Source organism: Canis lupus, chromosome 18, assembly GCF_011100685.1.
Source record: "Canis lupus familiaris isolate Mischka breed German Shepherd chromosome 18, alternate assembly UU_Cfam_GSD_1.0, whole genome shotgun sequence".
Classification (NCBI taxonomy): domain Eukaryota; kingdom Metazoa; phylum Chordata; class Mammalia; order Carnivora; family Canidae; genus Canis; species Canis lupus.
In genome coordinates, this window is record NC_049239.1 from 49,517,221 (window position 1) to 49,544,118 (window position 26,898).

Sequence of the window (26,898 nt, forward strand, 5' to 3'; positions counted from 1 at the left end):
GGACAAGGCCCCCGCAGTGGCCCGCACACCCACCTCCTTGCTCTGAATGCTGCCAGCACCTTCTGGATGCCCAACACCTATAGCAAACGTCGGCTCACCCTGAGCCCTGGGCCACTCCAGGAGAGACACAGTGAGCACAAAGGAGAAAGCACGTTCACCAGAGACACATAACAAACAACGTGGGAGATGTGCATGGATCTTTATTTCACTCTTAAATAATTTATATCCCATTTAAACAAATAAAACTCTGAGACTAAAATATAACCACCTGAGGTTCTCAATGAAGCAGCTGGCAGAGAACACCCGTGGGAGGGCTCCGGCTTCGTGTCGGCCGCGCGGCTGCTCTAGGACAGCTCCTTTCCGTGACCGCCACCTGCACAGGCTCGCACAGGCCAGGGCGCCTTCATAAACCATGCGCCTGCGGGCCTCCAGACCTCACAGCCGGAGCGGAGTCTGCTGCCCTGCAGGACCAGGTCAGGTCACCACACCTGGCCAGGAACAGGACACAGATGGAAACTGGACTCCGAAGTCACAGCCGCGTCAGGGCACATGGGAGAAGTGCCCGGTGCTCTCAGATGCCATCTCCAGGCACGTGATCTGACTTTTCAAGTGCTCTCCCTCATGCTGGTGGCTGCAAGCTGGCCAGCCCCCAAAAGCAGGAATTTCCTTGTATGAAGCTTGAGAGGGTATTGGACCCAGGAAGGGGGACATAGTTTGAGGGGGACCCACATGACAACACCCAAAGTTCAGATGGTGGGATTTCGGTTCTGACTTGGAAGGAAGGAACAGACCAAGAAACGGTCCAAGGCAGAAGGGGAACGTGGTGTACACCACGTCCAGAGAGGGCCATGTGGCACTGACTGCACGCCCAGGCACCCTCTTCCAAGAGCTGTCAGGTTAGACAATCTCACCTCCTGCCTCCCAGACACCGTGTCCCCCACCCGACTCTGATACAGGCAGGTGGGTCAGGTTGCACACTGTCACCAGAAGCAGAAAGCTCGCCCTCACTGTTTTTTTCAGAGGCAGGAGCTCTGGAGCAGCATGTGAAGAACTAGCTCTTCACTTTTCCTTCTCCTTCCGTTTACTCTTCCTCTGGCTGGTCAGCTCATCCAGCTTCTTATCCAGCTTCCTCTGGAGCTGGGCCCTCTTGGCTGGGTCCAGGGACCTGTCCTTGGTCCCACTGCCGGCATAGAGGACTCCTTCCCGGCTGATTCTCTGCCGGGCGTGGGCGCGAGCCCTCTCCCCACAGCCATGGATCTGGGGGGAGGGGAGACACAGTGGTGAGTGCTAAGCCAAACAGGGACAAACACCCTGCAATTCTGCCCACTGCAGAGCTTGGGGACCATGACGCCCCATCACAAGGTTTTGGAGGGGCTGCCTACCCTTCCTGCACCTGAGCCCTCACCAGCAGGCTGCCACGGCGGGGGGCTAGAGGAAGCACCCACACCCTGACCTCCATCTCTGCCTTCAGCTCAGCCCAAACCGTGCTCTGAGAAAATGCTGTCGCAGGGCTAGATCCCCACAACCTCCCTGACAGGGGGACATCACTTTGGGTATGGGTGACAAACACACACACAGGCCCACCAGCAGTGGTGTATGAAAAGCAAAACGTCAACAAACAAGTCATGCCCCTGGAAGCAACATGTCTTTCCTTAAGCACGTAGCCCAAGTACAATCACGTCCCCTCTGGGCAAAAAGCTGTGTTCTTTAATCTGATCCCAACACTAGGCCTGTCACGGGAGCTCCAAAATGTGCATGAGCTGGTGACATGCCCCTGTGTTTTCAGGAAACTCTCACGTAACTCCTGTTTTTGAAAGAAGGAAACCTTCTGAGCACATCCCCTGCACCAGGTACTACAGCCAGTGCACAACATGTGCATAACACGGTTCCTTCTGGAAAGCCTGCTTCCATGCTGCACAGACGAAGGGAAGGGAATTGCCCGTGGAACCAGCGTGGACCTAGCCCGCCAGCTCCCCCAGCCCTGTGCACAGCTCACTGAGACCCTGGCAGCCTGCCACCTGCACAGTGTCTGTCCCCACCCCTGCCGCTCAAGGCTCATGGGCTGCCCACCACAGCTCTCCCACAGACAGCCATGCTACGTCATCCTTTCCATGTGGCCCAGTGTCCCACGTCCTGCAACCCCTGCTCCTCACTGCACCTCGGTCAGGGGTGAGGGCTGAGGCACACCACCTAATGAACATGTGGGGCAAGTGGCTAAGGGCTCAGGCAGAGTTCATTTGCCCATGTGACAAAGGGAGCAGGTGATAGAGCTAGTGCTCGAGGCTGAATCCCTGCCACCCAGCCCCATGCCATTTCTGCACAGCCTCATCCCATTGACCGTAGACTTGTGACAGACTTGGGGCCCTGCCCGCAGCCAGCATCTCGTGTCAGACAGGACACTGCACTAGCGCTCCCCATAACACTTCCACCGACCACACGGGAAACGCACAGCCCACTGGCCCCTGCAGCCGGAGCTGCCCCACACCAGGGGCCCGCATAGGCTATGCCAGTAATGCAAGCTGGTCCCCCAAACCTCCATAAGACAATTTCTAAACATCCTAGAAAAATATCTTTCTAAAACACCACACACTTTGTCAAACAGATATGAACACAGACTGTGCACAAGTGCATGTGCGTGTGTGCACAAGTGAAGGTGGGAAGGGGACTGGGGCAGGAGTAAGGGGTGGAGAGGGGACCCCTGCCCAGGGTGGGACACCACCAGAATCCCCATGTAGCTCATCCAGAACGGTGACACCCCAGGCACCACATGCCCTCCCCACACCTGCCCCTCCCACCCACCTCTGACAGTCCCACTGCCATCCTCCTACTGGCCCAAACCAGAAACTCAAGGGCCCCTCTGGGTCCTCCTTCCCCTTCTTGTCGTGACCCACAACCAGTTCAGGGCCCAAGTCCATCCCTCCATGCTCCTCACGACCCACCCCAGAACCTCCCAGCCTTGCCCTGAGCCTTCCCTGCACTGCAGCCAGGGCTCCCACAACATGGTGGTGCTGAAACCTCCAATGCTCCCCTCGGCCTCCAGAAGCAGAGCTCAACTGCTCGGTACACAGGATTCTCAGCCTCCATTCCATCACCCTGCCTCTGGCTCTGCTCACAGCTGCACAAGGGTACCCCCTCCCTGAGGCCTTCACATATGCCCTCCCCCACTCAGCCCCCACCCCTGCTGCCAGCTTGGCGCCAGATCCTCCCTCAACACGGTCAGCACATCATGGCACCAGACACAGCTCTCATACCCAAGTCCCCACGGGTCCCCGCCTGGAGCAGAGGTGAACCCTGCTCTGGCCCCCAGCAACCCACACCTGGCAGAGGAGATCCACATGTGCTCAAGAAATGAATGAAGCAGCAGCCGGGCAGCCAGCCCATTTGACTGTGGGCCAGAGGCCCCACCTCCCACCTTCCCTATGCTAACCCACTGATAAACCCCAAAGACACTAGAACAAAATCCCCTCTACCCAGAATTCCCACCAACTTGGTGGCGACTTGGCAAGTGTGACATTTTACTTCCTTACGCTTAAAGCAGAGTATGAGTCTGTGTCCACTCAGAAATATTCAGGGCTTCTGACCAGCCACTATTTGTGTGTGGAGCACATCTGCCCAGGGCCTAAGCCCCGGAGACAAAGCACCACCACCACCACCACCCCGCACTCTGCCATCTGAGCCCCCGGAGGGCCGCCATACCTCGGGCAGGTGGTGGCTGAGGCAGAACCGGTGGCCACAGTGCTGGCAGAGCTGGCCCAGGGTCACCACGCTGGCTGTGCACTTAGCGAGGCCGCAGGTGTTATCTGCCTTCACGGCAGCTGCAACCAGGGCATCAAAGTCCTCCTCGCTGGGCAAATCTACAGCCGCGTGTCCTAGGGGAAGAAAAGGGTCGCTCAAACAGGGAAGAACACAGTGGGATGAGAACCCCGCTGCTGGACCCGTGGCTGCCCTGCCAAGCTGCTGTGCCCAGCTTACAACTTTCTGTTCACAGCAAACAGGCAAATGACCCTCAGTCAAGCCTGGCATCTGTTCAGCCAAGAGTGGCCCTTCCTCAGGGAGCTAATAACCAGTCCCTGCTAGGAGGTGTGGGCAGCATGCAGACTTCCTAGAAGGAAATCAGTGCACACACAGAGCCCTTAAAAGTCCATCTGCTTTAATCAAGAAAACATCTAACTACGAGGACGTTCCTTATGACGTGAACCATAGCAGGGAAACAGATGGACAAACCAGTGTATTCACAGAAAACGACGTTAGGGGACCTCAGCCTTCCTGACCAGGTACGGAGAAACTTTTTTAAGTTACTAGAAAATGCTCAAAAGTGGAAAAGAAACAGGAGATCATGCATAACTTTAATTCTGTGAAATATATTTGTGCACTCCAAACATGGACATGCAGAAAACACTGGAAGGCTCCCACCAGGCAGCTGTCCTCCATGATCTGGGGGACAGGAACAGACAGGACATGTCGGCATGCCATTTCCCGGAGTTAATTCCGTATACTAGGCATGCTGCAGTGCCAGGCACACAGGTCAGGATGGTCAGCCTCAGAAGGACCCAGGGGCAACCATGACCTCACTCAGAAAGCCCCACTGGTCTACAGGCACCTTGGTCGGCTGCAGCCACACCAGACTTTCCGTGCAGATGCAACTCTGCCACCAACCCCTGCAAATGGGGAGGGGCCCCAAGCCCGTCCCCCACCCCAGATGGGCTCTACTGCACTCACAACATGCCAGCCTGCTGGGCATCAGAGGGCAGGGGAGGGAAAGACGTGCTCATGCCCAGGAGCAGCAGCAGGAGGCTTAGGGAAGGACTGACAAGGTGCTCGCCACTCGTTGGCATCCTCAGGAAACAGACAAGATGCAGGGACCAGGCACACAGGAGTGTTCAGGCCCCAATCCAGAAACGAGATCTCCCAAGAGTCCTGACTGCTTATGGGACAGGACCGAGTGCCTGTCATTCCCCCAACCCTCCTGAGGGGCAGGCAGCCTCTGACGCATTCAGCGGCACCCTACCCCACAGGGCCTCCAGCCATGGCCCCAGGGGCACGTTCAGACTGGCCTCTGCTTCTCATCTGCTGGGACCTCAGCACAGAGTCTAGGGACTGACTGGACCGGTCATGTTCTGAGCCTGAGTGGCAAGATGAATTCTGAAGGTGGCCGCTGCTTCAAGAAACACTTCAAAGCGGGGCTAAGTCTCCCCAGAACACAGTCTTCAAGTGACCATGCCACACACCTCCCAGAAGGAAGGCCAGGTCCTCCCATCACCGTGTCCCAGCACCTGCCCTTTACGGCACTAACCATTTTCTCAATGTGGTTTAAATAGGCACTTCTCTTTCTTCTGCCAGAACGTTGGTTCCTGGAGAGCAGGGGTGACTTTACTCCCTGGCACAAAGCAAGCACATAGTAGCTGCTCACTAAATACCACAGAACCAGTAAACTATGGCCTCAGACCCTGGGGCTGCTCTCAAAGACTAAGAGTCATGTTTGTGGAGCTTTGCTTCCAGAAATTCAAAGAAAAAAAGGATGTGGATGGTTTGGTGGTCTTGTTCAGAGAGCAACAACTGGAGTAAGAGATTACCCAGAGGCCTCCAGAAAATCCAGGCCTTCAAGCTCAGTTCACGTGGATGCTCAATCACACTGCAGGGCAAGGGGCAGAGCAGAGAGACCCACCAAGCACACCAGTGCGCAGCGACTACAGCGCAAGATAGGAGCTGGGATGTGGGACAGCTATCACCCAGCACGGACATCTGAGATCACCCAATGGCTCCTGGACACTGTCCTCGGCTCCCCCTCCTGGCTCTTCCCCTGCACTAAGTGCACCCTGAGGGCTTCCCACCTGCCAGGCGCTGCCTGAGGCCCCGGAGACGCAAAGGTCACCGTGACCAACCACTGCCCTCAGGGAGTTCATACCAGACCAGTTAAACACAAGGTGCAAGATGCAGAACCAGAGCAGGAGCAACAAAGGAAGTCCTGAGTCTCTCTGAGGGTGGCAGGCAGGCTTCATGTGGGGCAGACACCCCAGGCACAGGGGCGCCAAGCTGGACTCCCATTACGTGACCCCACTTACCTTTTGTCTCTTTCTTCTTCTTCCTCTCAGGTAGCGTGCGTGGCCCTGAGTGCGGGGCCTGCTGCCCCTCCATGGCTGGCCGCTCCTGCCGGCTCTTCTCTCTCTGCAGCCTTTCCAGGTGCAGGGCCTTTAGATTCAGGGGGTCCTGGACACTCTGCTCCCCAAGAGGGGGCTTGGTCTGTGTGGGGCTGGGGGCTGTGGGACCGACAGGGGCTATGCTGCCGACCCCTGCTGCAGGCAGCGGGGCAGGTGGGGCAGGCGGCGCAGACGGTGCAGACGGGGCAGGCGGGGCTCTCTTGCTCACAGTGATGAACCTCTTCTTCCCCGTCCCAGTGCTGTCATGTCTCAGTCCATGCTCTTCGGCGATCTGATGGACCCACATCCTGTCGTGTGAGTTCAAGGAAGGAGGAAACTCCAACTGAGTTTTCTCACTCGCCACAAACTCCGCAATCATGGCCCTGAAGTGGTCTGCATGGTCTCTGCTCCCCGCTCCCTCTGGGCTGCCTCCATTGAGGCTGGGCTGAGAAGGGACCTCAGGGCCCGAGGGCTTCCCACCCCGCCTCTTCCGCTCCAGCCCAGCAGCTGCTCTGGCCTCCTGGGCCCCTTCCTGGGCCCCCTCCTGAGGCCGGCTCCCAGGAGGCTTCCTGGACAATGCCGCAGAGCTTTGGGGTTTCGCACCAGCTTGTCCGTGGCCCTGGGAACTCTCGTGGGAGTAGTTTTCAGGGATGATGTCATCAAGATATTCAAAGGCGGTGCGCACCTCCCCATGCTCTGTGAAGTGATCCACCAGGGTCTTCAAGAAGGCATGGTTGCTAACAGTGCGAGAATCGCAAACAACTGCCACGTGGCGCCGAGCACGGGTGACGGCAACGTTGATTCTCCGGTCCTCAGCAAGGAAGCCCACCTCACCTAGGAACAAGCCAGGGCTGAGCGGCAGACCCGAGACTAAGGAACAGGTAGTCAACTCCAGCACCTGAGTGATAAGGATCACTAAGGGGATCATCCGATGTCCCTTCTCCACCAACCACCGGCCCACTGCCGCACCGCCGCCTGCTGGGCCACCCCAGGCACCTGCGCAGACCTCCTGCTGCCCATCCTGCTGCCGGCCCATGGCTTACCAAGTCTAGCTCCACAGTACATGGTCTGGATACGGCTGTTCGTCTCCTTCCCCAGCCCAGCCCGGGGGGGTGACTGCAGCCAGCAGCAGGGAAAGTGCGAAGGATGAGCCTACTCCACGCGGGCTCTGGTCAGAGCCCTGCTGCACCCCACCCCTGGCCCCATCTCTCGCCTGCCTCTTGTCCCACGCCAAGCTCACAGAGACCACGCTCACACCAACCTGCACAACCCCAGCAGAAATCCAGTATGCCCTCCAAATAATCTATTCTGTGCTTCCCCAGAGGCCTCTGTGGAGCCCTACGTACCTTTCCTTTTTTTTTTTTTTTAAGATTTTATTTATTCATGAGAAACAGAGAGAGAGGGAGAGAGGCAGAGACACAGGCAGAGGGAGAAGCAGGCTCCATGCAGGGAGCCTGATGCGGAACTCGATCCCAGGACTCCAGGATCATGCCCTGGGCAGAAGGCGGCGCTAAACCGCTGAGCCACCCAGGCTGCCCCCTACGTACCTTTCCTATTGGATCTGACGAAGGACAGTACCACAGCCTCCTTCTCTCGGCCTTGGAAGCCATCAACTGACTTAATTTCAAGCTCGGGGTGCCTGTGGGCAAGGCTCTGTCTGAGCAGGTCCACCTGGAACACCAAGCAGGGCCACATCCACATCACAGCTCAGGCCACGGCGGCCTTGACGCTGCTCTTGTACTTGGCAGAGGGCCTCACGCCACACAAGGGCCGTGACTGCCTTCTGACAGGTCAGCAAACACACGAAGCAGCACATAAACAGGTCAGGTGCGGCCTCACACCCCAGCACTGACGTTACGTCATTTCTTCTGGCTCAAGACAGCCCCCTGCCCAGACACCCTTCTGTGTGATGCCTGTAAACCAGGAAGGGAAGGCAACCAAGCCACAGACCTCATGATACCTTCCTGCACCTGCATTTTTCCCACCAAGCAAGACAGACTTTAGTGACTTTCACTGAGAGAGAAAACATGAGAAACCCCAAAAAGAAAGGAGCAGGTGATGGCTGCTTCTGCTGCCCGCCCCCCCCACCCAGTAACAGGCAACACCCCGATCTTCCTTCAGCAAACTGCCTGTCCCACACTTAGCCCAGGAAACAGAGCCAGCCCCCCTACCCAAAGACGGGTGAGGAACTGCTCCGGCCACAGCAACCAGTGCAGGGATGGGGACCTAAGTCAGATTCCTAAGATCCAAAGCTGAGACCCTGTGGGAGAGGCTGTGATGGGACAGGCAGTCCCCAGGGCTGCCCTGTAAGGATGGCGCCAGCCCAGGCAGCCAGGACCTCTTGGGCAGCTGGCCAGAATAATGAAGCCAAGCAGGGAAGCAGGCTGACATCCGCAGAGCAAGTAAAAGAGACAGATTCTTGCTACTGTCATGTGTGCCCTGCATCCAGTTAGGAGATGAACAGTCCGCCTAGAGTTTACAGTCAGAGACCAAAAACCACACCTTCCCTTCACTTAGGGGGACTGTGCCCCACCGACACAGACAGACAAATGGGCCCCCTCACACCTGGAGGTTGTATGGTGTGATGACGGCGATGTCGCTTGCCTGGACACCAGCGTCCACCAGGGCCTGGATGTGCAGACTGACAAGGCGCACTTCACCTAGAGGGAAGTAAGCAGGCTGTGGGCCAGGTCACTTGGAGCAGACCCCCATCATCAGTGCTAGTTTCTTTAGCAGTCCACACAATCCGACAAGCGGATCTCACATCGTGCCCGGGGTAATGCCCTGAGCTGCAGGGTTGCCAGACTGAGCCAACGAAGACACAGGCCAGTACCATGGGGGAGCCAGGATCTTGTCCAAGGCCGACGAGGCCGACCACAGCGGCCTCGTGCCCCCTCGCAGGCCTACTCTTTCCCCCAAAGCCACACGTGTTCCCACCTCCTCTCTTCTCCCCGCCTACTCAGCTCCTCTGAAATTGGCAACTGCAGTAGGTTTCAATGAAGAGGAGCTCAGGGTCTGATGAAGCTAGAACGCTGGCCCTGTCCCAGCGAGCTCACCAGGGTTCCCCTTAGACTGGTCGTCATCCTCTTCGAGTTCAAACAGCCCGCAGCCGGCTGTGTCCACGAGCAGCAGGGGGATGCCTGTTTCCTCCGTGGCAGCCACTCCCGGGAGGTCCCTGCACGCAGGTGGAGACTGAACACATGAGCCCAGGGCAATAAAGCAGAGCTGAAGCCCTAATGACAGAACTCAAGTCTCTCTTTACTCCCTCTGGCACAGCCTATTCCCACGGGAAACGGGACATGAAGAACCTCAGAGACTGAGCACCCCAAAACAGCCCTGCAGAGTAAGGCCCTCCCGCCTGAAAGCCAGCCTCAGAGGTGACTTTTACTCTAGACGCTCCACTGAACGTGGGACTCAGGGTAGGCCAGGTGGGGCAGAACCAAAGCACTCACCGCAGAAGGTGCCCAGCCACGGAAGGGTGGGCTGTGAGCTGCCCATGGTACAGGGCCTCCGAGGCCCACTGCATGATGGCCTGGTGCATGCGGTACTGCACAGTCAGTGTCCGCACCACACGCGCGCCATGCTCCTCGGCCAGGCGCTCCATCAGGCTGAGTGACAGCCCCGCCAGGGCAGCCCTGTGCCAAGACAGGAACCGAGAAGGGGAGCCTGAGTTTCCGAGTCTGCCCTGAAACCAGAGTCCAGGGAGGAAAGCAGTGTTCAAACCTCAGATCCCAATGCCCCCACCCCAAGTTCTGACCTAAAATTAAGGTTGTGCTCACCCCAAAGATGCCCACATCCTGGGACCTGTGAACACGTGACCTTACCTGTGTGTGTCAAGTCACAGAAGGCCCAAGGCTATCAGGGGGGTCCTTCTAAGAGGGAGGCAGGAGGGGGAGGGTCAGGGTCAGGGTGAGGGTCAGGGTCAGAGAAGACAAGACCAGAGAAGTGAAGACACTGCCCGCTGGGTGTACGGGTGGAGAAAGGGCCCCAGGTGAAAGAGTGAGGCACTTCCAGAAGCTGGAAAAGCCTAAAACATGAACCCTCCCCCGGAGCTTCCCTGCCAACACCCTGACTTTAACCCACGGAGCCCAAGTGTGGACCTCTGACTTCCAGAATCACAAATAAATCTATGCTGTTCAAGTGATGATTTGTCACAGTACCAACCGCAAACTGTTACGAATTATTTCAAACTCCAACATACTTCAGCCACAAGTAACCCACTACTAATTGTAACCACAGCTGACATTCACCAAGGGCTTCCTGTGAACCACTCTTAACACTGTTAACTCACTCAATCCTCACAAAACCTTAAGGGGTAGTGTTGTGCATCCCACTTCCCCAGGAGGAGAGTGAAACACAGAGAAGTTGAGGGACCAGCCCAAGGCTGCCCAGCCAGGGAGCTGCAGAGGCCGAAGCACTCTTCACCACCATGGTACAACGTCTCCCTCCCAGTCGGTGATACTAAAACTGGGGCAAAGTTCCTGATCATACTTCAGGGGCCCTTGCTCTGTAAGCTTGTAAGACCTCGTGGTCGACCTCTTCCAATTCAGATACCTACTGAAAACGATTCATGCCAGAGACATGAGCAAAAAGCAGCTACCAGTCTCCACTGCAAACAGAGAACTGCCTGGCACAAGTTCCCCCAACGGGGGCATCCCTGCTCCAAGGGCACAGCTCCAAACGCTCTCCACACAAAGGTCTGTGCAGGATACAGAGCCCCTGTCCCGGAGTCTCCACACCGACTCCTACCGTGGGGGCAGGCCTCCCGTCAGGACAACTCCCCAAACACAGCGCCCCATCTCCACCTGCACTGCACCCACTCTGAGGACCCATGCTAGGTGCTCTCTCCTTCTCCGACGGATCCTGACTTAATGCCCCTCTGCTCTCCCCCCCTCCCCTCTGGTGGGTTCCACCCAACAGACATGCCGGTGCATTGTGCTTCTGGCCCCCAGAAAGGGAGCCAGAAGCTCCACTGCGACCTGTCCACACTCATGGCAAAGGATAAGAGCATCTTGGGGAACAGCAGAGCGAGAAGAAAGCCACCTGTGTGGAGAGAAATTCCCTGCCTCAGGGACGGCTGGTGTCCCTGGGCGCATTTACACAAGGCCAGTCCTGGTCACAACTTACATCCCAGTTGGAACAACCAGGGAACGAACAGACTAACACACTGCTGCCACAGAAACACTGAGAAGCTGTGACAAGGGACCTACAGATAACAGGGACACATGGAGACAGGGTGGTCACGGGAGAACACGAAGAGGGTTCATCCGGGAGAGGACTGAACGGAGGAGGGTGAGGTCAGCCCGTGTCCGGGAAGGAACCGTCCAGATGGGGAGAGAGAGGGCAGAGGAGGCCAGTGAGGCCAGAGCAGTGGAGGAGGAGGGGCTGGTCACGACACCAGGGACTGCTGCATCTCTGTGGCATGCAGGATCAGAATCTACAGAATCACTCCTTGTGGCCTCAGTCAAAGGATGTGCCTACAGGTCAGGACTCCAGGCCAGGCCAGGAGCTGATCAACCCAGAGGCCAGTTGGCCCACCCACAGAAGCAGCTCTCCCTCGGACCCCACCTGATGGAACAGGCACATCGACCTGCTGGGAAACCACTCAACTGGCCCAGACTGGGCACGGTGCCGAGTGCTGAGGCAACAGAGACACGGGCAGGGGTCTTACTTATGAGAGACCGTGGTGGGGGGCAGCTGTTTGTGATCTCCAGCCAGGATGCACTTCCTGGCCTTCAGCAGGGGGATCCAGCAGCTAGCTTCCAGAGCCTGCGCGCACTCGTCGATGACCACCACATCAAAGTGGGTATCGGGCAGTAACTTCAGGGGACCATCAGAAGAGGCACCTGGTGGAATTGGAACCGTGAGCCTTACAGAAGTTGCTGGCTGTCTGCGTCCTAGCAGCTGTGAACACACTGCAAGACATGCCAACAGACCTGTCGGTTCAGAATCCAGTCCAGTGTTAAGATGGTGTAAGAAGCGTGCGTCTTGGAATAAAAACTCAGGAAGGACATTAAAAACCTCGTGTTACAGCCCACCTGTGTTCATGTGTGAGGCAGTGTGCTCCTAGCCAAAGGCCACCTCAACACTCCAAACACCAGGCTCCATCAGCCCTATAGGGGCTGGGAGCACCCCCGATGCAGAAAGCCCTCTCCCCAAGCATTTGCCCAAAACCATGAATCTCTGAGGCAATGCACAACAGCTGGAGGGAGCGAGACGTAACCAGAAAGCCTCAAAGGAAGAGTGAGAGAATGAGATGTCCACAAGGGGTAGAGAAGCTCCGACCTGACCCTGGGGGCCCAGACGGCGATCTACACACGTCGGGCTGTGTGTGTGCTCACACAAAACCCCAGGAGCCCCCAAGCGCTCATGGCTGGTTCACCTCTGGCTTCACACCAACAGGAAGCGAGGCCCAAAAGCTGTGAAGCGCATGGCTGAGCGCTGAACGTGTGCCCCCAACACACAGAGGCCCTCGGCCAAGATGCGCAGATGTGCCACTTCCATCATGGGAGGCAATCTGTGCGATCCTCCCCTGCCCTCTATGCTGGCAGGCTTCAGTGGCCGCCGGGGACAACAATGCAGGCATCTCAGAATCAGCTCAGGGAAGTCACTAAACAAACCAAACAGTAACAACAAGCCCCGGGGAGGGAAGAGAACCTGATTTCCGTATTCCCGGTATCAGGAATGAAACCAGTGACACCATTACAGATGCCACAGATATTTTTAACATAAGTGGATATTAAGAACAAGTTTAGACCTATGAATTTGATCCGTTAGATTAAATGAACGAGTTCCTTGAAGACACTACCTGGCTCAAGAAGAGGAAACCTGAATATCCCTGAATCAATATGGATTAAACTGAGTTGGTCATTGAAAACCTCCTCATAAGGAACACTCCAGGCCCCGAAGACTTCCATGGTGAATCCCACCGTTTATGGACAGCTCTACACAAACCCCGCCAGAAACAGGGAAGGGAGAAGACCCCTCCCGGCCCCTCTAGGAAGCTTTGCTGAGGGCGGACCCGCTCTCCTCACCCGTGTTTGTCGCCAGCACCACCGCTGCCGACGTGAGGCTCTCCAGCATTGCGGCTTCCTCCCTCTCCTTCAGCTCTTTCCTTAACAGCTTGACTTCATTCCAAACACTACTCTTCTCTCTCCTATCCTGGGTCTGCCTGTTGTTCACCTACAAAGGAAAGCCAACAACACATAAATGCTTGCACGTGATTTCGCACCTACTTAGCTCTTTCTCGTTCATGAAGTGCTCCTGTTTATAACCAGCTGGTCCACTTCATTAAGCTTGAGAGGCGCTAAAATGTCAAGAATCCGTATGATGGGCAGCCCGGGTGGCTCAGTGGTTTAGCGCCACCTTCGGTCCAGGGTGTGATCCTGGAGACCCGGGATCGAGTCTCACATCGGGCTCCCTGCATGGAGCCTGCTTCTCCCTCTGCCTGTGTCTGCCTCTCTCTCTCTGTCTCTCATGAATAAATTTAAAAAATCTTTAAAAAAAAAAGAATCCATCTGAAAGGAGCAACAGATACACACAGGTGACCCAGCACTTGACACCCTGTGGCCTTACTGCCAGTGTTACCCGCACGGGGGAGGGAGTGGGGCAGAGTCCAGGTCCTCAAACCAGACAGTGCTTAGAATTGTAACTCAGATGAAACCAGAAATGGGACCCCACCCTACCCTGAGCAGTCACCGCACATGCTCTTGGCAAGAAAGAGCACCTGCCATCCCAGGATTTGGGTTTTAGCTGCTCACAGAGAAGAAGCTATACACTTCAGTTGTTATTCCATATTTGCCAAGAGAGTAACAAACTTTTCTCAACCTATAAAATGTGTATCTAAGCCTCGACTTTCTGTAATACTAAAGAAGACACTCTTCCTAGAGGCACCTGGTTAGCTCAGACAGTGAAGCGTCTGCCTTCAGCTTGGGTCATGATCTCTGGGTCCTAGGGTTGAACCCCAAGTTGGGCTCCCTCCTTAGTAAGGACCCTGTTTCTTTCTCATCCTCTACCTCTCCTTAGCACTCAAGCTCACTCTCTCTCAAATAAATAAAATCTTTAAAAAGACACCCTTTATTTTTTTAAGATTTTATTTATTCATTCATGAGACACAGAGAGAGAGAGAGAGAGAGAGAGAGGCAGAGACACAGGCAGAGGGAGAAGCAGGCTCCATGAAGGGAGCCTGATGTGGGACTCGATCCGAGGTCTCCAGGATCAGGGCCTCTGTTGAAAGCAGCACTAAACCGCTGAGCCACCCAGGCTGCCCAAGATACCCTTCCTAACTGTGATTTCTGCTTTGGAGGACTGGATATGGCAGGGTTGACTGGGGGGCCTTACTGTGCCTCCCTTATGGGGAAGACCCTGAAAAGCACTGATTACAAATGGAAACAAGAAAGGCAGTCATCCACATCTGCAGTGGAGGCAATACCATCCGGGCATACTCCTATCCCCTCTACCCTCAATTGACATGCTCTCAGCCAGTCCCCAGATCTGCTGGGTGCACACGGGCATCTCAAGTGCCACCTCACTATTCCGCACCCATGGGAAGGCGGACTCACAGCCCCAGCCCTGTGGGACCAGGACACAGAGGAGCAGCAATGTGAGGCCAGGAGACCAGCTGACTGTGAGCAAACAAAGGGGATGGTAAATCAGAGAACCAGCGAGAGCCAAAGTACCAGACTGCAAGACTTAACACGTCTCCAATTATCCTGTCACCCACTGCCTCTCTTCCACAGGGAGAGTGTAAATGGACCAAAATTTGGGAAGATGAATTTTTGAATTTTTATTATCAGGTTCCTGGGTTTTTTCTTGCCAATACTACCAGACCTAGGGTATGTTTAGAGACATGTCTTCTTTAAGATGACCTCTCACCTCCTCCCAAAACTACTTTGTAAACAGCTGAGACCCTATTAAGTGCTGAGTACAAGTTTCTATCAAAAGTGGGCAGTCCTTTATTTCTTAATACAACTGGGGGGAGAGGGGGACTCTTTTAATGGGCAGTTCTGATGTTTGAAATTCTTTTTTTTAAGTAGGCTCCATGCCCAGTGTCGAGCCCTACTCACCGCCTGAACTCACAACCCTTAGATCAGAACCTGCACTGAGATCAAGAGTCAGACACTTAAACAGACTGAGCCTCCCAGGCACCACCCCCTACTGCCCCTATGTTTGAAATTCTTAAATGAATTGATAGAGGCAAAGGAAAAGTGAAGAGGAGCACAAAAAAAATTGGCTCCCAGGAAAAACTGTGGATCAGAAAGCATGCAGAGCGGTTGCTGGTAGGAGGTACGTACAAAGGCCTGATCAATGTCCTTTCTGATGTCTGCAACAATCTGGGCATTGTCACTCCGCGCTAAAACCGCATCGAGGGAATGCTGCTGAATGGACTCCAGGAGGCGGGCAGGGTGCCCGAGGCGCAGGATCTTCTGCTTACACCGAGCCAGGCGCTCTACCAGATTGTCCACAGCTATGTTAGAGGGAGCACAGCACAGAACCTGGGGGGACAAAGCTCAAATTCAGCGACTTCTTTAGTCAACCACTTAAGTTCATGCTAAAACAAAGAGATGCTGGCCAGCCTATGAGTTTTGTCTTAGAATTTCACTTTGAACCCAATGAATATTTCACAAATGAAGTGTTGACAAAGACCTATAGGATGAGATCAGAACCAGATGATTCTGATCCCTTTTCTTTTGATGGACCAGAAATTATGGGTTGTACAGGGTGCCAGATAGATTGGAAAAAAGGAAAGAATGTCACTTTGAAAACCATTAAGAAGAAGCAGAAACACAAGGGACGTGGGACAGTTCGTACTGTGACCAAAACAGTTTCCAATGACTCTTTCTTTAATTTTTTTGCCCCACCTGAACTTCCTGAGAGTGGAGATTTGGATGATGATGCTGAAGCTGTCCTTGCTGCAGACTTTGAAATTGGTCACTTTCTACGTGAGCGTATAATCCCAAGATCAGTGTTATACTTTACTGGAGAAGCTATTGAAGATGATGATGATGATTATGATGAAGAAAGTGAAGAAGCAGATGAGGAAGGGGAAGGAAAAGGAGATGAGGAAAATGATCCAGACTATGACTCAAAGAAGGATCAAAACCCAGCAGAGTGCAAGCAGCAGTGAAGCAGGATGTATGTGGCCTTGAGGATAACCTGCACTGGTCTACCTTCTGCTTCCCTGGAAAGGATGAATTTACATCATTTGACAAGCCTATTTCAAGTTTTCTGTTGTTACCGTTTGCTGGTTTTTGTTTTTGCAGCCTAAAATTAAAATGTCAAATATTAAAAAAAAAAAAAAAGTAACAAGTTTTTTTTTTCCTTTTAACTTGATAGTATATTTATTAGAATAAGAGATAAGATTTGTTAAACATTTGGATTGAAATGGTTAAAAGGATTTTTATTACAATTTTTAGGCACTATACACACTTGTTTTATAATAGCATCAGTACTTGTTTCTGGGGAAAGATATATCTCATACATTTTAATGCCTTGATCCGTTTGTAACATTCAAAGTAACCACCATTTTAGAAACGCTAATTCAAACTTAAAGAGACATAAACCACTAAATATCCCACATAATATATTTAAAAATAAATATAGAAATACAACCAGAAGTCTACAAATCATCACAATAGACAGACTGGTAAAGCCCCAGCTATCATGGCAGTGAAGGGCTCTGGCTAGATTTTGATAGAAATTGCTTCACTCTACACCAAAAGCAAAAATATAAAATAACATGATATATACTTTCTGATGTTCTTTTTCATAGCAGCAAAGCATGCTTCACATGCATTACCTGTGAAGGATCTTACAAGGCTCCTTCCTACTCAAACAGGAGGTATACCTGGCAAGAATGCAGTACCACCAAGTGTCAAAGAATCCCAAAGATACAGGCAGCTAGGCAGTCACGGTGAGGGAAGAGCAGTGCAAATTTGAGTAAGAATTTTTTTTTTTTGACATTTTAAGAATCGTTTAATTAACTTTTGCCTTATTCTTAAAGAGTTCCTTCGATGGGAACAAAGTAAGAATTTTATATCAGAAGGAAAGAAAAACACTATGAACACGTATAATGCCTCCTCAACCTGAAAAGCAGGAAAGGATAATAAATAGCAAAAATCAGATAAAAATACTTCTATTATAATAGACACCATGTTGCAAGTGCATTTAAAATTAGCAAAGCATAACATTTATTTCTTGACATTTGTCTTCCAAAGAGTTCACAGTGTTTCAGTGTCAGTTGAAACAGGGGAAGAATCTCAGGGAAGAATCCTTCACATAATAATAGGACCACTGGTAGTAATGTCTCTCAGTTCTTTCCAAATCCATAAAGCTGCATTTCCTGATGAGTGACTGAGCTGTGAAGAAAGAGATGAGAAACCCTCATCCCTCTGAATTACTTGTGTCAGAATATTTTAACCATAGTACTACGGATAGTAAATTATCCTTATTAACAGGAAATACGTCTCAGATTGGAATCTGAGCAATCAGATGGGCAGAGAAAAAACGCTTTGACTCGCTCTTCATCTTTTAAAGACAAAGGAGAGCTTTTCTATGTACAAAGTCAGTTGTCAAGAACTGAAAGTAGAGAGAGGACAGAGTGCACAAGTGATCATGTCAGAGCGGCTGGAGGGATGGCTGGGCGCGACCTAAAAATAGTGAAAGGGAATAGAGGGGAAGGGAGAAGAAATGGGTAGGAAATATCAGAAAGGGAGACAGAACATGGAAGACTCCTAACTCTGGGAAACGAACTACGGGTGGTGGAAGGGGAGGAGGGCGGGGGGGTGGGGGTAACTGGGTGGCGAGCACTGAGGGGGGCACTTGACGGGATGAGCACTGGGTGTTATTCTGTATGTTGGCAAATTGAACACCAATAACAAACAAATAAACAAGTAAATAAATAATACATACATACATACATACATACATACATACATACATAAAGGACACATGTTACTGCACACTCTATAGTAGCTGCAACTGATGCTTCAGAAGTCTAGTCACCGGGCACCTGGGGGGCTCAGCCGGTCAGCCATTGGCTGGGGTCGGCTCAGGACCCTGGGACTGAGCCCCTCATCAGGCTCCTTGCTCAGTGCGGAGCCTGCTTCTCCCTCTCCCTCTGCTCATTCACTTGCACTCCTGCTCACGCTCTCAAATAAATAAAATCTTAAAAAAAATAAAAGAATACAAAGAACTCCTAGAACCAGAAATGTTAAATAATTTGCAACAGGGGGGAGGAGAGGGGACTCAAAAATTAAAGCGTCCTGAAATTATCAGGACTGGAGCATATGGTTCAACACCGATGAAATCACTTTCTCATCTGACAAAGTGAACAAGGGGAAATCTTTCTGATGGGTTCAATCTTGCTCCTAAAACTATTTTCTGTAGTGATTTTAAATCAGGAAAGAAAAACCGGAAGTTCCACTATTAGAAGTAGTTGACAGCTAGCAGAGGAGGTGGAGCAGACCCCCCGGGGAACACAAGCCTCAGAAGCAGGTGGCCACAGCCAGCCCTCCCTGTGTCCTGCGCCACCGTCATCCCCACAGAGGGCCTGAGTGTGAACCAAGGTGTGTTCTGTACCACAGTTTACACAAACAGGAGGCATTATCCACTCAAACCACCAGACCTGCTTCCTACCAATGAGTCATCACTTAATCAAGTTTTCAAATGCCTGAGCCAAATCACTCATTTGTATGAAACTACTGGACAGTTTCACGACCAAGATCTCCCTTCAGCTCTAAGCAGCAGCGGTTCTGCCTGCAGAGGAGCATGAGGCTCAGAGCACAGACCCTGGAGAGCGTGACTGCCTGAGTCCAAACCCTGGCCCTGCCATCCACCCACTGCTTGGGACCTTTGCCAATTTCTTTGGAAACACGGGTCCCCAGCAGTTCCTAGCACCCAGGGTTTCCGTGAGGACTACCTGGGTACACGGACAGCACTCAGAAGGATAACTATTTTGTAAGAACTCATCAGTAAAATGTTGATCTTTACTGTAATACTTACAGTCATCTGATATTTACAAAGAAAGATTTCCTAAAAGTTTTCCACATGCTCAGAATCCATAATGACTCACTCATGTGGATGCAGAGGAAAAAAGACCATTCTCAACTATTAAAAACATAAGTGAGTTATATACAATATCCCATATCCCATGTCAATGACAGGCCAGCTGTCTCCCTGAACTAACTACAGGGCCCAAAGGTACGGACAGGCCTGCCCACAGTGTGAGCATGGCAAGTGCGCTGAGCAGAGCCTCTCTCAGAGCCCCAGACCGGCACTCCCAAGCGTGCTCCCCCTTCCCATGCCCCCTGCAGCTCTCAGAAGTCAGGGCGGGCCAAGCCCAATACACCATTGGTAGGTGCTCCGAACACTCCTGACTGGGCATGAATCCAGCTGAGCACCTGCAAGCCAAGCACCTGCGAGCCGAGCTCCTGTGAGCCCAGCACAAGGAGCACATCCATCCTGATGGGGCAGCAGCACCCATAGCTCACCTTTAAGCCCTGTCTCACAGCCTGAAGAATGATCTCGACCACAGTGGTGGTTTTCCCGGTGCCAGGAGGCCCATGGATGATGGCAAGTTCTTTCTGGGACAGCGCAAAGGAGACTGCTTCCTTCTGGGAGGCGTCCAGGGAGGTGTTGCAGAACAACGGCGGCTCTACAGGAGAGACAGCAGTGTTAGGCTCTGTCTCCATGCCACTCGGTACTTCCTCCTGGCAGAAGGCACTGACCCTTCCCAGGAACTTGCCAATAGACAAAATCAGTCCGCTTGGTCCTCTGGTGGTTCCTCCCAGGAAGCAGATCCAGCTTGCTGCGTGTTTTCCCAAGTCCAGTTTCCCTGGGACCCAACCACACCCGCTCACATATGCTTGTCTCTGGCTGCTACATCAGCTCACAAAGCCTGACATATTTACAATCCATCCCTTTATTTAAGAAGTTTGCCAACTTATGGCTACACAGTAACAGACCTTTCTGAAAGAAATGTTTCTTGGAATCTATTTCTAGTAGGGGTGTCTAGGGGGCTCAGTCCGATAAGCACCTGACTCTTGATTTCAGCTCAAGTCATGATCTCGAGGTCGTAAGATTGAGCCCCCACACTCAGTAGGGAATCTCCTTAGGATTTTCTCTCTCGGGATGCCTGGGTGGCTCAGTGGTTGAGCATCTGCCTATGGCTGAGGGCGTGATTCCAGAATCCCAAGATCGAGTCCCACATCGGGCTCCCTGCATGAAGCCTGCTTCTCCCTCTTCCTGTGTCTCTGCCTATCTGTATCTCTCATGAATAAATAAATAAAATCTTAAAAAAAAAAAAAAAAAAAAAAGGATTCTCTCTCTCTCTGCCTCTGCCCCTCCCCTCCATGTATGCTCGACTCTCACAAAAAATAAAAGTAAAATAAGTAAAAATTAAAATAAGTTAGTTTTTCTATCCTGCTGCCCCTTTTTAAGTGCCCATAAAGTGACAAAACCAAATGACAAAAAGGAATTAGCAAATTTTGGAATCGTGTCTCCTCACTGAATCTTCTATGATGAAGACCAATTATTTGCCTCGTGTACTCTGTGCTCAGAGAGCAGCAGCTATGTGTCCAGCTCTATAGGGCACCGACTACATGGAGACACCCGGCCCATGAGTGAGCAGAACTCCCAGGCACAGTGCCCTGATCTGGGCTGGCCAGACTGACACAAAGCTAGAAAGCAGCAGAGAACCACCTGACCCAAAGTCCCAGTGCACATGTGTGCATACATGTCTGTATGTAAAAGACAGAGTGCTCCACGTGGAAAAACTAGAATATACACAAGTACTAGGGAGGCCAACTCCAGATGGCAGGTTCCTGAGGGATCTGTTCCCCTGCTAATGTACTTATTTCCAAATATTCTACGATTAACACATACTCTATTACTCTTCTCATCAGAAATAAGTGATCTTCAATTTGAAGGATGCTGAGAAATGACCAAATGCACTTAAGAATTGGGACTTTTCAAACAAACACAAAAACACTATTAAACACAAACACTCAATCATCCTATTTCCACATCACTGAGCTAGAACATCCTCACATCTCCAGAGAACGTAGTGAAGTCAACAGAACGAGCTGCTTCCTTGCACTAAATACACAAGAGGTCAGTCCATGTGAGTCATTCTGAGAAATTTAAAGTAGACTTTTAATTTATAAAAGAGAGATGCCTTCTAACTGTACATCCTCGAACTTTCACTCAAACACCCTGGGTCCTGCTGTTCTTGGTGTTTCTGTAACAACCTCGATCAGAAAAGAACACACAAAGGTTCTTACCTGTATTGCTGGCAGGACTGGGGGCTGATCCGCCAAAGAGGACCTCTATGAGTGAGGACGCGGGGCCAGAATGGTACTTCTTTAGTGTTATCAGAGCCCTGCCAACAGAGTAGAATTAGGAGTGTGGTGAACACCAAATATTGAATCTGTGCCCAACCCTCTGCCCAGCAAAGGCCACCTGCAGCCTCCATATCCCGTGAGGGGCCCACACAGACTCCACACTCAACACAATTGCTCTCTTCTACCCACAGAGGCAAGCAGTCAGGGTAAGTGTGCAGTACTGGAAGAAAATAGGATGCCTGGGTGGCTCAGTATGTGATCCCAGAGTCCTGGGATCGAGTCCTGCATCAGGCTTCCCATAGGGAGCCTGCTTCTCCCTCTGCTTATGTCTCCGCATCTCTGTCTCTCATGAATAAGCAAAATCTTAAAAAAAAAAAAAAGAAAAGAAAAGAAAAAGAAAAAGAAACTTGATTCCCAGTCACACAAACTCTTACTTTTTCAGTCGCTTGTAAGTGATGTCATTGGCAAGTTTTAACAGTCTGTAGGCCCGCTCCCGGTCCAAGCTCAGCTGGAAATCATGAGACGCATCAAAGGCTACTGTGACTGATCTCTGTGTGATCCGCGTCAGGATCCCTGTGGCCAGCTGATTGCCTTCATCATACAGACCCACTATATCGCCTATAGAAGCAAAAAGTTACACATATGCTGTGCACAGTATTTCAAATATCCTATCCCTCTTGTCTTTAGAAATGCAAAAAAAAAAAAAAAAGAAATGCAATCGGTAGCAATAAAAGTTTTTTTTTATAGTAAAAGTTTTTTAACCAGCACCTAAATTATATATAAAAATTGACTTGAAATCAATGAAGTGTTTACAGCAAACGTGCCAGTCAAGAAACATTTAAAGTGCCTGCTCTGTGCCAGGCGCTATTCCAGGCACTGGTCTGATTAGAAATAAGACACAGACATCTGCACCGAAGGCTTTAAGGAAAGATGAAAAAAAAAAAAAAAGGAAAGATGAAGCCCACCCAGGAGGGGATGGAGAGGGATGAGGGCGTCACTTTAGAAACACTGTATAACAAGGGTTCCTCTGAGTGGTGACAGGTAAGCAGGATGGGGCTGAACAAAGTGGAGCCCTCAAGCACATCTAGGAGAAACATTCCAGGAAGAACAGGAACATCGACGAAGGAGGGAGGGAGGTCATTTGCTGACCACTCAGCACGGATCTCTCCACTTCCCATGGCAATGCTGGGGGATTCACCCATCTGCTAGGTGACCCTGAGGGCCTTCCCTTGATGCCAGGGAGAGAGCATACAACCTACGCCTCAGCCAGTCACTGCATCCCATGTCCATCCCTGGCCACGGTGACTGTTCAGGGATGAGCACAGACCAAATCTGAGGCCCTGAGATGCAATGAGACTTTTGATTGGCATCTGCGAAAAGGCCCTACGTCTGTCTAGCTGAACCAGGAACTTGAAAGCAAATTGGGGCCAGAACCACTATGATGTGTCACCTGAGAAGGAAGCCAACCCAGAAGAGGGCAAAGCCAAGAAATGGAGAGAAGTGAAGCCTAAGCAACCTCCCAAAAGCCCTGAAGGCAACCTTCCAGTATTGCAACCAACGCCATCCTTCGTACCCAAGCCAGTTTGGCTTGGGTTTTCATCACCTGGAACAGAAGACTGTTCTGACCAAAACAGACTCCACTGTGAGAGAAAGCCAGAGCCACTCACATATTTACACCCTATTTGTTCTGTGTCGGAAAATATATGCCACAAGTCAACCAGGCACCAGGCACACCCTTAACTTGGGCTACTTTTCTTCCAGGCAATGAGTTTCATCTCTACCTTGAACCTTTTCTCTGGCACCTTCTCTCAACTTTATAGAGACAAAGAGCACAGGGCAACAACACTCCTGGGGCAGGGTCTGGTTCTGTGTGCGCAACCACAGGACCCCATGCCTCCTGGGACCACCTCCCCACCAGTACCCTGCATAGGGTCCCATGTTCCAGAACTGATGTTTCTAAGTTGAGCCTTAAAACTGCTCTTCAGAAGATTAAAAAGTAACAACCCTACCTCAATCTGATCAACACCTGCATCGACACATCAGATTTTTAGCCGGATGCTTTTCCACATAAATGCCCCTGCCCCTGACTTCCTGTTTATGAACCCTTCACTAGTCTCTGGGGTCACACTTCACAATGCTGGTCAACTGAATATACTACTGAATATATTTTTACTTTTCGTTTTCAGATTTACAACACCTCCCCCCGCCCCCCCCCATGGATACTGGACTGTGACAGTGAAACAGTGTAACAGAAAGTTGCCACTGTAACGCCCCCAGTCCCTGTCTGCAGATAGCAGCCTCACTTAACAGGAACATGTAGACCTGATGCCAACCAGCAGCCCCTCTTCATCCCGTCTCCAATTCCAGCTAGTATTCCAACAACTGTGGGCAAGAGTTTGGCCAATCAGAATATGAAATCAAAAACCCGTCAGTTGGGCAGCCTCGGTGGCGCAGCGGTTTAGTGCCGCCTGCAGCCTGGGGCCTGATCCTGGAGACCCTGGATCGAGTCCCACGTCAGGCTCTCTGCATGGAGCCTGCTTCTCCCTCTGCCTGTGTCTCTGCCTCTCATTCTCTCTCTGTGTCTCTATGAATAAATAAATAAAATCTTTAAAAAAAATTTATAAAAAAAAAAAAAAAAAACAACGTCAGCACCAAAACACAGCGGAGACTCTTCTAGAGCAAGTACAGAACCACTGGTGCTGCTGTCTCCAGGCTTGAGAGCTAAACAGGTGCCCTTGGTGGGTGGTTCAGCAGCTTCTCCCAGCTGCTCGTCCTCTCCAGCAGGGTTGGCACGAGTGTACTTCAAGTACTCCTGGCACAAGAAGCCAGGGAACACGGAGCTATGAACACTGTGTCCTCGTTGTCCAAGACAAATACGATGACAGTCCTGTGTAATGTTACACTTTCTAGGGGCCACGATAGAAAAATTTTTTAAAAATACATTGGTTTTAATAACAACATATTTTAATGCCATATACATTCAACATGTATTACGTTTCCAAAAAATTACTCTAGAGATTATCTATATTTCTTTGTACTTGAACTTCAAAATCTGGTGTGCGCTGCACGCATGTGGCAATCACTGCCCACATCTCAACCACACACGGGAGGTGGCTGCCACCGCGGACAGTGCTGACCTAGACTACCAAAGAGCCACAGAGGTGGTGAACTTCCAACTAAGAGTTCTTCGCTGCATTGCTTTATTCTCCAACTAGTCACATGTAAGCTGGTGCTCACAAGAGTAAAAGTCACAGCTTGGAGACCAGCAGCACAAAATATACGCCTACATCGCAAATGCACAGACCTGAAGTAAAGCTGTTGCTGGGAAGCACCGCAGCAGATGTGCATCTCCTGGGCTCTAAGGTGACCAGCAGCCGCCCGTACAGCCCAGTCCGCTGGCTGGAAACCTGCAGCTTCAGCAAACAGACGCCTCGGCTCTGGAGTTCTTTTGGGGAGATGTTTTCCTGCCAGGACCTGGAAGACATCCAATACTGAGAGTTCAATATTTACACTTGCCCAGCTTTTATTCCAGCCCACACAGAAGGAATGTAAAAGGGAGAGAAAAGCAGACAAAGGCGCCAAATGAGACCCACAGAGGCTCTGCATCTGCCCCTTGCATCCTGAGCCTCCCCCATCCCCTCGCGCTGGCAGAGCTAGTCCCTTTACCTGATCTACTTGCACTGGTTCCCCCCATGTCACTCAGTCCATCAGTGCCCCCTGCCAAGTCCACCATCTGTAACCTCACGAATCCACCTCTGCCTCTCATCCTCACCACTATAACCCCGGTTCAAGCCATACCTCCTCCTCATCTGGACCAGACAGAGCCTCCGGCCTCCTGCCTGACCTCGGGCGCTTGCCCTGACCAGTCAGTCGCAAGCAGCAGCACCCAAGCAGGCCACCTGAAACACAAATCTAGTCACTCCCCTTTGAAAAGTAACAAAGGAAGACCTCACTAAGATGGAGTAGGGAGGCCAGAGAGGGGAGCTGCACCATTCCACGTCAGCTACAGACCCTGATGGCACAGAAGCCTCAACCCCACGACGGGGAAAGATGCGCATCACATCCCCTGCAGGAAATCCGCCAGCCCTGCACTCAGCCGGTGAGCACCGGTCATCACCCTGCGCGCCTGCCTTTCTGTGATAGACTTCTATTCCAAACAACCCTTCCCACTGCCTCCTTCTCCGTAAAATAAAGGTCCTTCCTCTCCTCCTCTTGTTGCACTAATCCAGTTTGTGCCACAGCTTCCTTGGCCGGAACTGCAGATCTCTGCTATTATGAATAAACTCATCTCGCTGGTAGAAAAAAAAAAAAAGGGGGGGGGGGCTGTATTATTTTTGAGGTTAACCCCTCCCCCGAAAACCCACACTTCACCGTGCAGAGCCGTCGTCCGCACACAGAACAGAGCACAGGCCCGCCGCGAGGCCCTCTCAATCTGAGCCCGGCCGCCTCCCGTGGGCGCTCCCGGCGGGCGCTCCCTGTGCACGGGCACCGGCGCCGAGCCCAGCGCCTGCGGCAGGACCAACTCGAGCTCACCGAATCCCACTTCACAAGCGAGGCGGCCACGGCTCGGAGGTGTAGCCGGAATGTCCCACGGCCACGCACGAAGGAGCGGGGGTGCTGCCCAGGCTGGCGGGGCCGCAAAAGCTCTTCATCTTCAAATCAAAAGCCCCTCGCGCAAACCAGGGCGCGGCCAGCCCCTGCCCGCAGCGCAGTGACTTGGCGCAAACCCCGGAATCCCACGGCCTGGCCCCGGGTCACCCTGGGGGAGCCACGGGGCCGCTCGGCGGCACAGCCTCCTCGGGTCAGAGGAGCGGAGGACCGAAGGCACAGACCACCTGCTGCTGCTGCTGCTGCTGCTGCTTCAGCCGGGCGGGCTTCCCTCCGAGGCAGCCTGTCTCCGGTGCTCCAGCTTCTCCCCAGGTCTCGTCCGGGAAGGCTCCCCCCGCCCACCTGCACCCGGGTCCCCGCCGGCTCAGCCGCGCGCACCTGGGGGAGCCGGGCTCCGCCGCACGCGGGACAAGCTCTCCTCCCCGGGCCCGCCCCGCCGCGCCCCACCGCAGCCAGCTGCCCGCGCCCCCGCGCCCTCGCGCCCCCCACCCGCCCCGAGGGAGGAAAAGGGCCGAGGACACGCCGACAACAGGCCGACAACGGGCCGGACCCGGGCTGGACGTTTGGGGCGGGGGCTCCAGGCTGGAAAGAAAGGACCTAAGGGCCCCCAACCCGCGCCGCGAACCTGCCGGCCGCCCCCTACCTGCGCTCCTCCACCTCCGCGTCTCTCTCGAGTTCCAGCAGGTCCAAATGCTTGGTCACGAAGCTCTCCACAGCCGCGGAGGCCATGGCCGCCGACCCGCCGGGCCCGGGGCCGCGGAGATCCCGGCCGGACCCCGTGCGTCGACGCACACGGCGCGTGCTCGCGCCGC

At 52.6% G+C, this 26,898-nt stretch overlaps 2 protein-coding genes across 5 annotated transcripts; one reads left to right on the plus strand and one right to left on the minus strand.

The window, feature by feature from the left end:
- Positions 1–180: 180 nt before the first annotated feature.
- LOC119864252 (DNA-binding protein SMUBP-2-like) lies at positions 181–26,886 on the minus strand. Of its 4 annotated transcripts, XM_038563663.1 has the most exons (16): positions 26,730–26,867; positions 25,277–25,377; positions 24,783–24,952; positions 21,913–22,096; positions 21,419–21,516; positions 19,628–19,791; positions 15,431–15,631; positions 13,172–13,319; positions 11,809–12,052; positions 9,590–9,772; positions 9,194–9,312; positions 8,703–8,797; positions 7,685–7,808; positions 6,063–6,971; positions 3,697–3,869; positions 181–1,257 (listed from the first exon to the last, which is right to left on the minus strand). In XM_038563663.1, the coding sequence occupies exons 2-16, from the start codon at positions 25,285–25,287 to the stop codon at positions 1,060–1,062; spliced, it is 3,021 nt and encodes a 1,006-aa protein (XP_038419591.1). In that variant the 5' UTR covers positions 25,288–25,377; positions 26,730–26,867; the 3' UTR covers positions 181–1,059. The 4 variants fall into 4 exon arrangements, with proteins under 4 accessions (XP_038419591.1, XP_038419590.1, XP_038419589.1 ...); XM_038563662.1 differs by lacking the exon at positions 25,277–25,377 and having other exon boundaries at positions 11,809–11,983; positions 26,730–26,886; XM_038563661.1 differs by lacking the exon at positions 25,277–25,377 and having other exon boundaries at positions 26,730–26,886.
- On the plus strand, positions 15,670–16,389 carry LOC119864254 (nucleosome assembly protein 1-like 1). The gene has a single exon (XM_038563667.1). It carries the CDS (start codon positions 15,685–15,687, stop codon positions 16,261–16,263), a length of 579 nt encoding a protein of 192 aa, XP_038419595.1. The 5' UTR covers positions 15,670–15,684; the 3' UTR covers positions 16,264–16,389.
- Positions 26,887–26,898: the final 12 nt, after the last annotated feature.

What these genes read in the sequence shown, in the direction of transcription:
- LOC119864254 (XM_038563667.1), top strand. Translation starts at nt 15,685, where the DNA reads ATGCTAAAACAAAGAGATGCTGGCCAGCCTATGAGTTTTGTCTTAGAA.
- LOC119864252 (XM_038563661.1), bottom strand. Translation starts at nt 26,815, where the DNA reads ATGGCCTCCGCGGCTGTGGAGAGCTTCGTGACCAAGCATTTGGACCTG. An exon ending in TCACACCATACAACCTCCAG is followed by an intron (nt 7,809 to 8,702) that starts GTGTGAGGGGGC and finishes TTGGTGTTCCAG; the next exon opens with GTGGACCTGCTCAGACAGAG. An exon ending in TCAGCCACCACCTGCCCGAG is followed by an intron (nt 1,258 to 3,696) that starts GTATGGCGGCCC and finishes CCCTCCCCCCAG; the next exon opens with ATCCATGGCTGTGGGGAGAG.